The sequence below is a fragment of the Capra hircus genome, chromosome 13, assembly GCF_001704415.2.
Source record: "Capra hircus breed San Clemente chromosome 13, ASM170441v1, whole genome shotgun sequence".
NCBI lineage: Eukaryota > Metazoa > Chordata > Mammalia > Artiodactyla > Bovidae > Capra > Capra hircus.
Genome location: NC_030820.1, coordinates 10,758,443 through 10,773,329, shown reverse-complemented (window position 1 = coordinate 10,773,329; position 14,887 = coordinate 10,758,443). Strand labels below are relative to the sequence as shown.

The 14,887-nt window shown below is 45.3% G+C and overlaps 1 protein-coding gene across 4 annotated transcripts in view; it reads left to right on the top strand.

Annotated features, from left to right (window-relative positions):
* IL15RA (interleukin 15 receptor subunit alpha) overlaps positions 536-14,887 on the top strand; it is a 36,309-nt gene continuing 21,957 nt past the window's right edge. For 2 of the 4 annotated variants that reach the window (XM_018056948.1, XM_018056946.1), the window contains exon 1: positions 550-789. In XM_018056948.1, coding sequence (XP_017912437.1) covers positions 693-789 — 97 coding nt within the window. In that variant the 5' untranslated portion in view covers positions 550-692. Of the gene's footprint in view, positions 790-14,887 lie in introns of all 4 variants that reach the window. The other 2 variants (XM_018056949.1, XM_018056947.1) reach the window with 2 other exon arrangements.

Genomic DNA, 14,887 nt, shown 5'->3' with positions numbered 1-14,887 from the left:
GGGCTGCGCGCCAGATCTGGGCCTGGACGCACAGGGCAGGTGACCAAGCCAGCCGCGCCGGGCGACAGACCAGTTGTCACCCAGCGTCACAGGCCCGGACCGGCAGGGCGTGGGGCCACTCGTTCGCCGGCAGCCCAAAGTCCAGGCCGTCTAAGTCAGGGCGACAGACGCACACAAGCCAGGGGACGTGACCGAGTGGAGCCGAAGCCAGGTGTGACGCCCACCGGCAGTGTTTACGGAACGAGTCGGTTTCTCCCACTCCCTCTAAGCGGGGACACGCGACGAAATGAACCGCTGGGGACACCAGGGGCTGGAGGGGACAGCAGGGGCTGGAGGGCACAGCCGGCGGGGACTCCGGGCCTCCGCGGGGCACAGCCCGGGTCCTCGTCCCGGCGCGGCCGGCGGCGCTGCGGGAAGCCGGCGGCGGCGCGGGGGTCACGGCGCCGCCGGGGTTTTTTCCAGGGGAGGGGGCGGGGATGCTGAGTCACGGAACTGTCACCGCTTCTCACCTCTCTCCAGCCCTCGGGGGCTAAAGCAAAAGCGAAAGCGAATGCGGCTCGCGGGGCGGCCGGTCCGGAGCTGCAGCCCGCCGCCTCCCCCAGGTCGTGGGCATCTGCGCGCGCCGGCGGCGGGGCGTCCCGGCCGGGGCGAGCCCAGGAGGCGGCCGGCGGGGGCGCGGCCGAAGTCCGGCCATGTCCGGGCCGCTCAGGGGCCGCGGGGCCGGAGCCCTCCCCGCGCTGGGGCTGCTGCTGCTGCTGCTGCTGCTGCTCGGATCGCCGGCCACGCCGGGTAGGGCGCTCGCGGCTAGCGGGCGGACGGGGAGGCGGGCGGCCGGGCGCGGGGTGGCCCCCAGCACGAGGTGCGCCCCGCGCGCCGGGGACACGTGGAGGGACGCGGGGACCACGGGCTGCGGGCCCCGCTCGCCTGGCCACTCAAGGCAGGCAGCGAGTCGCCGGGCTTTTCATTCTACGTTTTCCCCAAATTCCGAGGCAAAGGGAAGAAGCCAGGGTGTGCCGCACGAGCTCCACTTGCGAGCTTTACCGCGATTTCGAGAAATGCGTGAGCCCCGCGAGAAAAGCAGGGAGAGCGTTCAACAGCCGGCAGTCCTCGCGGGGGGTCCCTCCCCTCGACCAAAGCAGCTTATACGGGGGGGCGGCGGTGCGACGGGGTGCGGACCGCGTGCGTCCCAGAGGAGAGGAAACGTCAGGCAGGTTGCACACCTGGGGGGCCCGGCAACAGCTGGGAAGTCTCAGCGTTAGGAAACCCTGAGGGCGCGCGGGGGTGGGGGCCGCAGTCCGGAAGGCGCCCTCCCAGACCAACCGGGAAAAATGAAGTGGAAGGATGGCTGGGTGTGTGTGTGTGTTCAGGAGGAATTTTAGACACGCAGCTGTCAACTCACTGGGCAGACTCAAATGAGTGTCCTGCTGGTGGTGGGTTTTCATCCCAGGAGTTGGACAAGAGGGAGGAGAAAGCAGGGATGTGTCCGCGTTTATCCGCGTTGGCGCGCCTTAATCATTTTGCAGTCACGGAGCTGCGAGGGTCTGATGAAAGCTACAAATCCTGTCCTCTGAAAAACACACGAACGCACAAACTTAACAAAACCTGCGTACAGTTTTGGGGTTAAGGGGCCCCCAAAGGCCATCCATGGACTCTCCAGAGGAGAGTAATCCCGCGATCTGTCTGTGCATATGTGTGTTTAAGGCAACACTCCTCATAACTTACATCCAGTCGGGTCAGTCGGCCCGTCCTCCATTGGAGGATCCATCCACAGCGGCGGCCGGCTAGCCTGCTGAGAATCCCCTAGCTCTTCTGGCTTTCCTGAGGTTTTCTTTTCTTGAGACTATGTTTGGATTTTCCCCCATATCTGAGAATCCGAGTTATGTGGATGATATCCGTTCCTCCCACCTGCCTAGCCAGTGTCCCGCATGACCCAGGGGAGAACAATGCGGGCAAGTCTACTGGACGATGTGAAAGTGAAATGCAGCCTTAGTCAGAACCCAGGAAAACCCAGAGCGGTGTACCTCCCAGGGCAGATCAGGCTGCAGGCAAGCTCCCTGAAGCTCTTCAGCTCCAGCAGCTCTTTGACCTCACAGAGGCACGGCTTCCATCTCTTAGCTCCTGATGGTCCTTAGTTTTTCCTAAACAGCTCTCTTGGGGGGCGGCTGACAGATAATACACAGTGCACATATCAACTGCACAATTTGATAAGTTTAGAGGTAAACGTAAAGTCAGGAAACCATCACCACCATCACGAGAGTAAATATAATCATCACTCTCAGAAGCTTCCGCATGTCCTGTGTTCCTTTCACTTATAATAATTATCCTGAGAATTCTCCAGCTTGTAACTTATATCAAGCAATCCATTCTTCTTTATTACTGAGAACTGTTGTAATGCATGGATGTTGTAGTTTTTTATCCATCCGTTTTGTTGCTGGACGTTTTGGGGGTTGTTTCTGGTTTTGACTATTAGATATAAAACTATTATGAACATTTCCATATAGGTTTCTGTGTGGACAGAGGTTTTCATTTCACTTGGGTAGAGAAAATGGCTGGGAGTGAATGGCTGGATAACGTGACATGTGTATGCTTACTGTTTAAAGTAACAGCCAGTCTGTTTTCTAAAGTAATTGTTCTCATTTACATTCCCATCAGCAGTGGGCAGGAGTTCCACTTCCTCTCCATCCTTGTTGGCACTTGGTATGGCCAGTCTTTTTTGTTAACTTTTAATTTTTTTCCAGTTTTATTGAGGTATATGTAATTGATAAATAATAGTGTGCAAGTTTAAGCTGTACAAAGGGCTTCCCAGATGGCACAGTGATAAACAACCCACCTGCCGATGCCAGAGACACAGGTTTGATCCCTGGGTCAGAAAGATCCCCTGGAGGAGGACATGGCTACCCACTCCAGAATTCTTGCCTGGAGAATCCCATGGACAGAGAGAAGTGGGCTACAGGGCATGAGGTCACAGAATCAGGACAACTGAGCAACTGACCACACACACAAGGTGTACAAAGTGATGATTTGATATGTGTATATGTTGTGAAATGATTAACACATTCATCATCAGCTCACATAGTTACCAGAAGAAAACAATTGTGTGTGTGTGTGTGATCAGTCTTTCTCTTTAATCATTCCCATTCTAGTAGGTGTGTAGTTGTCTTTCATAGTTTTAATTTGCATTTTCCTAATAATTAATGATACTGAGCATCCCTTCTTGTGCTTCTTTGCCATCAATCTGTCTTCTTTTGGTAAAGTGTCTAGTTAAGCATTCTGCCCTTTAAAAAACTGAGTTATTGAATTATTATTGAGTTTTGAGAGTTCTTTATATTTTCTGGGTATAAGTCCTTTATTGGATATATGATTTGCAAAAAAAATTTTTCAGAGTCTGTGACGTCTCTCTTCATTTTCATAACAGTGTTTGATGAAGAGAAGACATTTTTAATTTTGATGAAGTTCAGCTTATTAATTTGTTCTTTTGTATTGTGCTTTTAGTGCCATATCTAAGAAATATTTGCTTAAGTCAAGGTTACAAAGGTTTTCTTCTATGTTTACTTCTAGAAGTTTTATAGTTTAGGTTTTATTGATGTCTGTGATTCATTTTGAATTAATTTTTCATATAATGTGAAATATGGGTTGAAAATTTTGTATTTGTTTGGTCTTCCAAGCAAATGTGCCTATCCACTTTTTCCAGCACCATTTGTTGAGAAGATGATCTCTGCTGAATTGCTCTTACACCTGTATTCAGCATCAGCTGTTTGTATATATTGGTTGCTGTAGACAAAACATCACTACATGAAAATCAATTATATTTCTATACATTAGCAATGAGTAATTGGAAACTGAATTTTTTAAATAACAATATCATTTGCAATAGCATCAGAAAGTTAGGGATAACTCTGACCAAAAAAAAAAAAAAAATTAGAAAGACTGTACACTAAAACCCAGAAAGCACTGCTGAGAGAAGTTAAAGAAGATCTAAACAAATGGAGGTGCGTCATGTTCATGCACTGGACAAGTCAGTACTGCTAAGGTATCAGTTCTCCCCAGATAAAGCTTCCAGCAGGCTTTCTTATACAAAATGATAGGCTGGTTGCAAAATCGAGATGGGAAAAGACCTAGTACAATCAAACAGCTTTGAAAGACAACTCAGCTGGAGGATCAGCACTTCTGAGTTTAAGACTTATAAAGTTGCAGTAATTAGGACAGTGTGCATGCTAAGAGCTTCAGTTGTGTTCGACTCTTTGCGACTCCTTGGAATGAAGCACGCCAGGTTGCTCTGTCCGTGGGATTTTCTAGGCAAGAATACTGGAGTGGACAGCCATGCCCTCCTCCAGGGATCGAACCCAGGTCTGAATTGGCAGGCGGGCTCTTTACCACTAACGCCACCTGGGTAGCCGCCAGGACGTGTTCTACTGGTGTAGAAATGGATGAATAGATGAGAGAACAAAGGGTACCTGATGTTTTTAAGTGAACTGAGAAGGGAAGTGGACACAGATGATTAGATTTGCTACTTGGCAGTGTGATCCTGGTCGGGTACAGAGCAGCTCCTCCCTTACAACTAGCTGGGTAAATGATAGCTTCAGATCTGTTCCCACTAGTTTTCAGTGCTAATAGACAAAGCGAGTTGCTGTCATCTGTTCTGATTCAGGAGGCCTGATCTGGAGGGGAACGCATCATCTTGGCCAGGCAGCTTTTTAAAGACCCTCGTAACCTGTGAGGCTTCAGGTGATTTGCCCAAAGCAGCTGGAGATGATGATGATTTGTTTGAAGATGAATATCCCTGCTCACCAGCTTGGCTTTTGTTATGCAGGGTGCTGGTGTGTCTAAGGGTGGTTATACAACTTATGTCTTTAAACATTTTTTTAATTAATAAGCCATTTTTCAGACATCTGGAGACTTTTGCTAAAACTTTTATCAAACCATTTTTATCTCATTTTTGCTTTGTGCTGCTACTGATGGCAAAAAAAAAGTGATACAAACTTAAATGTACAAAATATGGATTTGTTGAAATCAGCCTGAATGCCCAACAGTGGAGGACTGCATAAATATAATAGGGTTGCTTTCAAACAGTATGCGTTGTATGATTCAGCCTTTACTAAAGATCTAGAGTCGAGAGGCGATAGGCTGTGTGTGTGTGCGTCTGTGTCTGTGTAGTTGTCTGCCTTTTCTCGTCTTTCTGATGTAATTTGCATTGCTTTTGTAATGAAAGGAAAAAATAAAACTACACAAGAAGTAACGCAAAAAAGAGCTAGAATTTTGGAGTTTTTTTCTATTCTAGTTCATCTTTAATTAATTATAACCAATCTTGTTTCGCAGTGTTTTTGTGGCTTTATACATTTTGCAGTTGCTCAAAATCGGGCTCTGTAAAGTCACTGCATATAACTGCACTATATACATATATTTTATAATCCTTTATGACTTCTTTAAATAATTCCTTATTGTTAGAGTTGTTGGTAGGCTTCTGTTACCTGCCAAAGGATGGATATTCAGGCTGTTTCAAAATCTCTGATATTCTAAACAGCATAGAGTAAAATAAGTTGGATGAAAATTAGCTATATAGAACAAATAAGGCAAGGGGAAAGCCCTCAAAGTCTTTTTTAAATGGCAGAAACACTTGAGGATATTCTTTTTCAATAAAATCATCACTCCAGCTAACTTGTATTGGGCTAGATCACTTCTACCAAACTGAGTTTACCCAATAGCACATAACTAAGTAAATACATGTATAAAGTCCCCTAGTACATACTCTTGGAGTCATATCCGTGTTACTTATTAAACATGATTGATGTTATTTGAATGTTGTTACTTGGAAGGATGATTTTCTCCTGCATAGTGGGAAGGTAATTAAGGGCTGGGTCCAGGGGGATATTACTGGAGCTGTATGGTGGAAGAGTTGGACTTCTCTAGTGGCTCAGATGGTAAAGAATCTGCCTGCAATGTGGGAGACCCAGGTTTAATCCTTGGGTCAGGAAGATCCCCTGGAAGAGGATATAGCAACCCAATCCAGCATTCTTGCCTGGGAAATCCCATGGAGAGAGGAGCCTGGTGGGCTACAAGTCCACAGGGTCACAAAGAGTTGGGCATGACTAAAGCGACTTAGCATGCATGCACGTGGTGTAAGGGTTACTCTTGTCAAGAATGTGGAGAATAAACTGTAGGCAAGAGATTCTGGAGGCAGGAAGCTAAGCTGGAGACTTTTGCAATAGTTCCAGTAAGCGATGATGAAACCCTGAACCAAGGCGGTGTTGGTAAGGCGGGGGGTGGGGGGGGCAGATTTCCTCCTGAGTCCTTCGAGTATAGAATGTATTTCATTCTTTCCCTTTTGTTCATCCTTCAGCCTACAGCCACTCAAGTCTCCCAAGCTTTCAGAAGTCATAATTTAAGGCCTTGAATGATGATGAGTCTACCTACCACGCAAAAGGTAGACTGGGAGGCTCAGTTAACGAGCCTGAGAGAGAAGAGAGCTGACGAGTTACAGGCATGACCTGGGTGCAGTGGGTGCTTACACTGAGTGCCAAGAGGGAAATGTGTGCTGGCTTGGCTGGTGCTTCAAGCCAGAATAAGGAGGGAAAGTGGATTACTGAAGACACAGAGAGGCTTCTATGCACTGTCTACATCAGTGTCACAACGAGCACCAGGGCAGAGATCGTATCCTGTACGTCTTGGTATCCCACCACAGTCGGCATGCTATAGGCGTTTCAACAGCAGAATAAGAGGCAGAAAATACTGAAATGGATTCTCACTTTTCTTACAGAAGGGGAGGAGCCTGCTACTCTTGAACTCTGGATTCGAGAGTAGGCCAGGGTTACTTACTCATGATAGAAAAAAGTCTGATTCACAGGTTCTGGGAAGTAGAAAGAGGTGTGGCCCTACATAAATATTTTGGTGACTTCATTTAAACAATCGTTAGGACTTGTTATGTATATTTTTTGCCTACTTAAGAGTTTTGAAAATCCAAGCATCTTACATCTTCTCCCATTTCCATTACTTCATCCATTCCATTCTATAGATTCATAAGCTAAAAACTAACTTCAGAAAACACCCATCACATACTGGGCTTAGCTCCTGTAATAAGAGTACCGGAGAACTGTATTCAGGAGCTTACAGTGTTGTAAACAAGGTGAGATTTGCTTCCCTGACTATCTAGAGAACAGTGTTATGAGAAGAGAAATTATAATTGAAGTTTCAAAAGGTGTGACTAAGGCCTCTGAGATGAAGATTATTGACACAATCAAATGTGCACTTGTGAGAGTCTAGCTTTGTAAAGTGAGTTACTGACCTATATGTGGTTGATTGGCTGCACAGGTGGCTCAGTGGTAAAGAATCTGCCTGCAGTGTGGGAGACACAGTTTCGATCCCTGGGTTGGGAAGATCCCCTGGAGATGGGAATGGCAACCAGTATTCTTGCCTGGGAAATCCCATGGACACAGGAGCCTGGCGGGCTACAGTCCACGGGGTTACAAAGCGTTTGACACAACTGAGAGGCTAAGCATGCACGCATACACACACTGTTGACACTGGAAAGTAGATTTCCTTTTTCAGTAAAATGACAGAGTAGACATTCTGAAAAATTCTGCTGGAAACAAAACACCCAGAAATGATAATAATACATAGAAAACATCTATTAAAATCCATAGCCAATAAAATATGTAATCAGCTGTTTAAAGTAAAAATAATAATAATGTATTGTGGTGTTTATAAGGAGAAGCAAAACATTTGACAGAATAGCAAAAGGCTGGATGGAGAGAAATGAAAGGATATTGTTCAAGGTTCTTATACTACACATGTGAAGTAGTATGATTTCACCTGTGGGTGAGCTGTGATGAGGTAAAGACATATACTACAGATCTGAAAGCAAACATTGCAATAATACAACAAAGCGTTACATTTAGCAAGACAACACAGTAAATGAAATGGAATCATGAAATTTCTATGGGACCACCTGCATAGAAAGTCCCATGGACTCTACAAAAATGCTAATGGAATGAGTTGAGCAAAGTTGCAGAGTATACAATCAGTTTACAAACATCAGTATACAAAATACTAGCAACAATTAAAAACTGAAATAAACCTAATGTCATTTGTGTTGTAAAAATATGAAGTATGTAGGGATACATTGACAAAAGATGTACAAAATCGATACACTGAACACTAGGAAACACTTCGGAGATAAATTACTGGAGACTTAACTACATCAAGAAAGACTGTGTTTATGGGTACTGAGAAGATTCAGTACTATTAAGATGTCAATTCTTCACCAACTTGATCTATAAATTTAATGCAATTCCAATCAAACTTTCAGCAGGCTTTTTTTTTTTTTCCCAGTTAGAAATTGATATACTGATTCGATAACCCAGGAAAGGACCAAAGTCAACTTTGAAAATGATTAACAAAGTCAGAGGATTTACACTACCTGACCTCAGCAATAAAGCTACAATAATCAAGACAGCAAGGTACTGGATGTCTAGATGAACAAATAGACAAATATATCAATGGAACAGAATGTCAAGTCCCTAAATAACCCCACCTATACTTGGTCCTGCCTACAGATCCTATACCAACACCACTGGAGGCCCACTACTGCTGTTGCTGGGAGGGGTGGGGCAGGGGAAGCTTTTACATGTACAAACCCTGTTAAAGATAACGAGGGAGTGGTTGGCTGCCACGAAAGGAAAAGGCAAGACGACTGAAAGCTGCAAGCCTGGCCGCCAGGCACAGCGGGCCTGCCTAAGACTGAGGCTGGACCAGGACAAGAGGCAGCTTCCCCTGACCCCATCCCATCCAGGCAAGCAAACGCCAAGTCACAAGCGCAGCCAGCAACTGCCCAGGGCGGGGTGGGCAGGAGTGTGGAGAGATAACCCCTGCGGTTTAGATAAACAGAAAAGGACTCAAGATGAGGGTGGAGCAGGAACACTGAGAAAAACCCCCCGCCACTCCAGCCCCCACTCGAAGCACTTGTTGCTGAGTCACTACGCGGTGTCTGACTGCAGCCCCATGGATTGTGGCACGCCAGGATCCTCTGCCCTCCGTTATCTCCCAGAGTTCACTCAAATTCAACCTTAGCACAAGAAAAGACTAAAAGAGGGCTTCCCTGGTGGCACAGTGGTAAAGACTTCACCTGTCAATGCAGAGGACACAGGTTCGATCCCTGCGCAGGAACATCCGATATGCCGCAGAGCAAATAAATGTGTGTGCCGCGACTACTCAGCCTGTGCTCTTGAGCCTGGGAGCAGCAGCTGCGGAAACCTGTGTGTGCCCGGAGCCATGCTCTGCAACAAGAGACGCCACTGCAGTGAGAAGCCCGAACACGGCACCTAGAGAGAAGACCCTGCTCACTGCAGCGAAGACCAGCACGGCCCCCGCCCTGCCCCATCCCTACACCCCGCTTAAAAAAAAAAAAACGGGGGGAATTTGAAGCCAGTGCTATTCTGAAGGTAACCACAGCAACAACAAAATCTAAATCCAATTCAACAACAGATTTGACTGACTCAACCTTCCCCACATCATCAGTTTAGCATTAGAAGTGTTCACACTTCGAGAACTGTTTATCTCAGTTCTAATAAATACTGTTTATCTCAGTTCTACAAATATGGTTAAGAATTCAATCAAAAATTGAGACATACAAAAAAATATATCTCAACATGCTGTATATCTGTGTGTCGCAACAACAGAAAAGTCCCACTATGAAGTGAAAGCGAAGTTGCTCAGTCGTGTCCAACTCTTTGGGACCCCATGGACTGTAGCCTACCAGGTTCCTCTGCCCATGGGATTTTCCAGGCAAGACTACTGGAGTGGGTTGCCATTTCCTCCTCCAGGGGATCTTCCCGACCCAGGGATCAAAAGCCATTTCCTCCTCCAGGGGATCTTCCCGACCCAGGGATCAAAAGCAATAAACAAAACTCACCAATGACCCAGAAATTGAAACTATCAGACTGGAAGTTAAAGGAACTGTTGGGTTGGCCAAAAAGTTCCTTCAGTTTTTTAAGTAAAAATAAAAGACACATTTTTTATTTGCACCAAGAACTTTCTTTTCTTTTCTTTTTTTTTTTACCAAGAACTTTATTCAACAATGTATTCACTGTTTTGTTCCACTACCTTCTGCCATTTTTTTCAGGCAACTTCATAATTCCATCTTCCCAAAACATTGTATCTTTTTGAGCAAACAACTGTTCCAAGTGCCTTATACAGTCTTCCAGGGAATTGAAAGTTTTCCATTAATTTGTAAAGACTGAAATAAATGGATATCTAAAGGTGCAGTGTCTGGTGTCTATGGCAGATGAATCAGAACTTTCCAGTCAAACTGCAAGAGTTTTTGCCTGGGTATCAAAGAAACACGTGATCTGGCGTTATCCTGATGTATATGCGTTTTCTGTTGACTATTTCTGGACGCTTTTTCGTTGAGTGCTGCTTTACACGCGATCTGGCGTTATCCTGATGTATATGCGTTTTCTGTTGACTATTTCTGGATGCTTTTTCGTTGAGTGCTGCTTTCAGTTGGTCTAATTGGAAGCAGTATTTGTTGGAATTAATCGTTTGGTTTTCCAGAAGGAGTTCATAATAGAGGACTCCCTTCCAATCCCACCATATACACAACATCACCTTCTTTGGATGAAGATCGGCCTTTGGTATGGTTGTTGGTGGTTCACTTCACCTGGCCCCACTATCTTTTCCATTCTGCATTATTGTAAAGTGTCCGCTTTTCATCACCTGTCACAATTTGTTTTAAAAATGGAAGATATTACATTTAAGTGGAGAGTCGCATGTAGAAATACAGTTGAGAAGGTTTGTGTGTGTGTGTGTGTGTTTTGTTTTTTGTTTTTTTTTGGTTAACTTTGCGGAACCCAAACATCAAAGCGATGAATATAAGCAACCTGGTACACAGGATCTTCAGCCCTTGGTTTGGATACTTTGAGTATGTCGGCAATCGCCTGCATGATATAACAGTTTATTGATTGTTCTCAATTAATGTCTCAATCTGACTGCTATCAACTTCAACTGGTCTACTTAACCATGGAGTGTCATCCGGTGAGAAATCTCCAGCCTGAAACTTTGCAAACCACCTTTCACGTGTTCGATTAGTCACAGCATGGTCTCCATACGCGGCACAGATATTTTTCTGCATTGCAGTTGTTTTTCCCTTTCCTGAAATAATAATGCACAATATGCCACAAATGTTGCTTTTTTCTTCCATCTTCAATATTTAAAATGGCTACTTACAAATTCACCAATTTTGATAAGCTTTTAAAAATGTATGCTGATATGATAGTTGTCGCAATACAATCTAACAAAATTGTTTCCAGTGAAGTCAGGAGCCTTTTGGCGGCTCAATATCATTAACATGTTAAAGGCTCAGGTGAAAAAGATAGACGGCGTTCATGAGTAAAGGGGAGATTTCAGCTGAGAAATGGAAGTCGTGAGAAAGTCTCAAATGGTAATGTTAGAAAAATTTTAAAAACAATAGAGATGAAGCTAGCCTTTGACAAGCTTATCAGAGCACTTGACACAGCCAAGAGAAGAATCAGTAAACTTGAAGATAGGTCAGTACAAATTACTCTAACAGCAGGACAAAGAGCAAGCATGAGAGGGAAAACAGAGACACAGAACAGAATATCCAAGAGCTGTGGTACAGTAGGAAGTGGTTTAATATATGTGGAATCAGAGCTCCAGAAACAAAAGAGAATGGAGCAGAAGAAATATTTGAAGAGATACTAGTTGAGAATTTCTCCAAATTTATAAAAGATATTCAATTACAGATCCAGGAAGCTGAGAGAACACCAAGCAGGAAAAATGCCACTCCCTTGAAATAATCTCATGCCAGACACATCATATTCAGACTGCTGAAAAATAAGGAGAGAGAGAAAATCATGATCCAAAGAATAAAGATACATTATATACAGAGGAACAAAGATAAGAAAGTAGGGTCTTAAAGAGATATTTGTGCACCTATGATCATAGCAGCATTACTCACAGCAAGTAAATCGTAGAAGCAACACAAGTGTCCATCAGCAGATGAATGACAATCAAAATGTGGTCTATCCATACAGTGCAATATTTAGCCTTAAAAAGGAAGGTTTTGAAATATGCTACAATAATGATTATGCTAAATGAAACAGTATGTTAGTCACTCAGTCATGTTCACTCTTTGTGACACCGTGGACTGCAGCCCACCAGGCTCCTTTGTCCATGGAATTCTCCAGGCAAGAATACTGGAGTGGGTTGCCATGCCCTCCTCCAAGGGATCTTCCCCACCTAGGGATCAAACCCGGGTCTCCTGCACTGTAGGCAGATTCTTTACCATCTGAGCCGCCAGGGAAGCGCTTTAAGTGAAATAAGCTGGTCACAAAAAGACAGGTACAGCTTTGAGCACGTTGCCTTTGCAATTCTGAGGAAATGGACTGGTCCTGAGAATCACTGTGTGCTTGGTGTTTAGGGGTGAGGCGGGAGTTCTGAGTCTCCCCCTTTCTAAGGTTTCAGAACAACCTCTGGCAGAGAGGCTCAGCACTCGACTCAGACATTACAGCCTCTCCCAAGGCCAAGACAACGATGGTGTCAGCTCCAGAGACCAGACTTGGCGTAAGGAAGGAAACCAGCTAAATACACTCTTGCCAACTAAATCCCGTCTTTGCCAAGCCCTCTCCCATCTGCTGTATTCTCTGGGGTTAACTCCTCTGTGACTGGAGAGACTGTCCAGCCATCAGTAATGTACCCTAGAGGTCCAAAGGTCCAAGGTCCACTCAGGCTCCCACAGAAGGAAGGAACACTTTATCATAGAACAGAGTCTAGTGTTTTTATGAGACTGTCCATGCTGGTCATGGTCAAATGCTTCCAGGGTTGAGTTTTATGATCATTCCTCGCCACTCAACTGACCCGTCTACTTCTGAATACTTCCCCAGCTCTGTTCACGTATAGCAAAGCCCCACAGGTACAGATTTAGGATTTTGGTAGCAAAAATCTGAGATTTAATTTAAGATTTTGTGGTGTGGTACTGTCAAGCTAGACACACACACACCCACAGAACATTTTTGAGCTGGAGGTGGGGGAGATTTAGATTCAATGAAAAAATATTATAAATTCAGAAGAGCACACCAGGAAGAACCGTAAAAGACATCCTCACTGATAGAACCAAGACCATGACCTGAAAAACTAAGAGCAAGCAGTTTTCATGCTGAAAAGTAACTTGCTGGGGTGCCGAGGCTCTTCTACACCTGTAAATAGCAGAGGGCATGGTCCCTGGGCCAGCAGCATCGTCATCACCTGGAGCTTGTTAGGGTGGGAGTGAGGAAGTGAGATGCTTGGCTCCTGCCCGGGACCTGCTGACTCAGGAGTTCCAAGAAGAGGGCGCAGTACCCTGTGTTGTCACAGGCCCTCCAGACGGTTCTGGTGCACATCTGAGAAGCGCTGACAAGGAGGGTAGAAGAGGAAGGTAAAGGCAGTAAAGAGCAGAGCTGACGAGGCAGAGCAAGGCCTCCAGCGTGGCCCTGATGGAGACGAACACTCACTCCCATCAGGGACAACGTAGAACTCTTGGCTGCAGCCTGCGAGCTGCAACTAAGAGATCCCACATGCTGCAGCTAAGGCCCAGAGCAGGGCTTCCCTGGTGGCTCAGTGGCAAAGAGTCTGCCTGCCGGTGCCCGAGGCTTGCTTTCGACTCCTGACCCGGGAAGATCCCGTGTGCTGCAGGGCAACTGAGCCTGTGCACCGCAACTGTTGAGCTTGTGCTCTGGAGCCGCAACTATTGAAGCTCTCGCACCCTACAGCAGCAAGAGAGGCTGCCAGCACCGCACCTAGAGTAGCCCCCGATCACCACTAGAGAAGAGCCCACACAGCAACAAAGACCCAGCACAGCCAAAAATAAAGAAATAGCATAAGCAAAATTTTAAAAAGACCCGAGCAGCGAAATAAACATAATAAAAAAAGAAAGAAAGGCGACCAAGTGTAGAAAGAGTGGAAGCACCACTACCGGCCCCGGGAAATGAGGAAGACACTCCAAAAGGTGTGAGGAGAGGTAATGAGGGGCAGTCAGCGCCAGGAACGTCACAATGAGGGAAACAACCAAAGATTTTCCTGACCAAAATGCAACCGTGCTCTGAGCTGCAGAGGGCTCCTAGAGTTTCCTTCTAGAGGAAATCTCAAGGAAAGGGCCCCAGGCACCACTCAGCTAGTGTTTATTTGGATGCTTACTTATTTTTTACTTTTATTTATTCCGATACAACCTCAAACTCACCAGGAAGTTGTAAAGACAGTACAAAGGCCATCTGAATACCTTTTACCCATCTTTGCCAACTGTTTACCTTTTGCCCCATTTTATTTTTTTCAGATTTACGTATGTGCTTTGTCGGGTCTTGGCTGCGTCATGCGAGACTGTGGCGCACAGACTCTCTAGTTGTGGCACATGGACTTAGATGCTCCGCGGCATGTGGGATCTTAGTTCCCCAACCAGGGATCAAACCCGTGTCCCCTGCACTGCAAAGCAGATTCCTGACCACTGGACCACCATTTCATTTACTGTTTCCCCCTCTCTCTAAATATACGTACATTTGCATATTTACATTACATGTACACCTTCTGAAGCATCTGAACTGTTTGCCACATTATGCTTGAAATAGTTAGGCCTAAGTATTTCAATGTGTATTTCCTGGGAACACATTTTATTACATACCTTCCTAAAACACAACACTCTTACCAGATCACAGTATGACTATTAAAATTAGGACATTTAATCTCGGCATAATAATATTATCTAATACAGGGTCCATTTTTTCAAATTTCGTCAGTTGTCCCATTAATGTCCTTTTAGCTGTCTTCTTCCTAATTCTGGATCTAATCTAGGACCACGTGTAACATTTAGTTATTGTATCTCTTTAGCCTTTTTCAGTCTGGAACATTC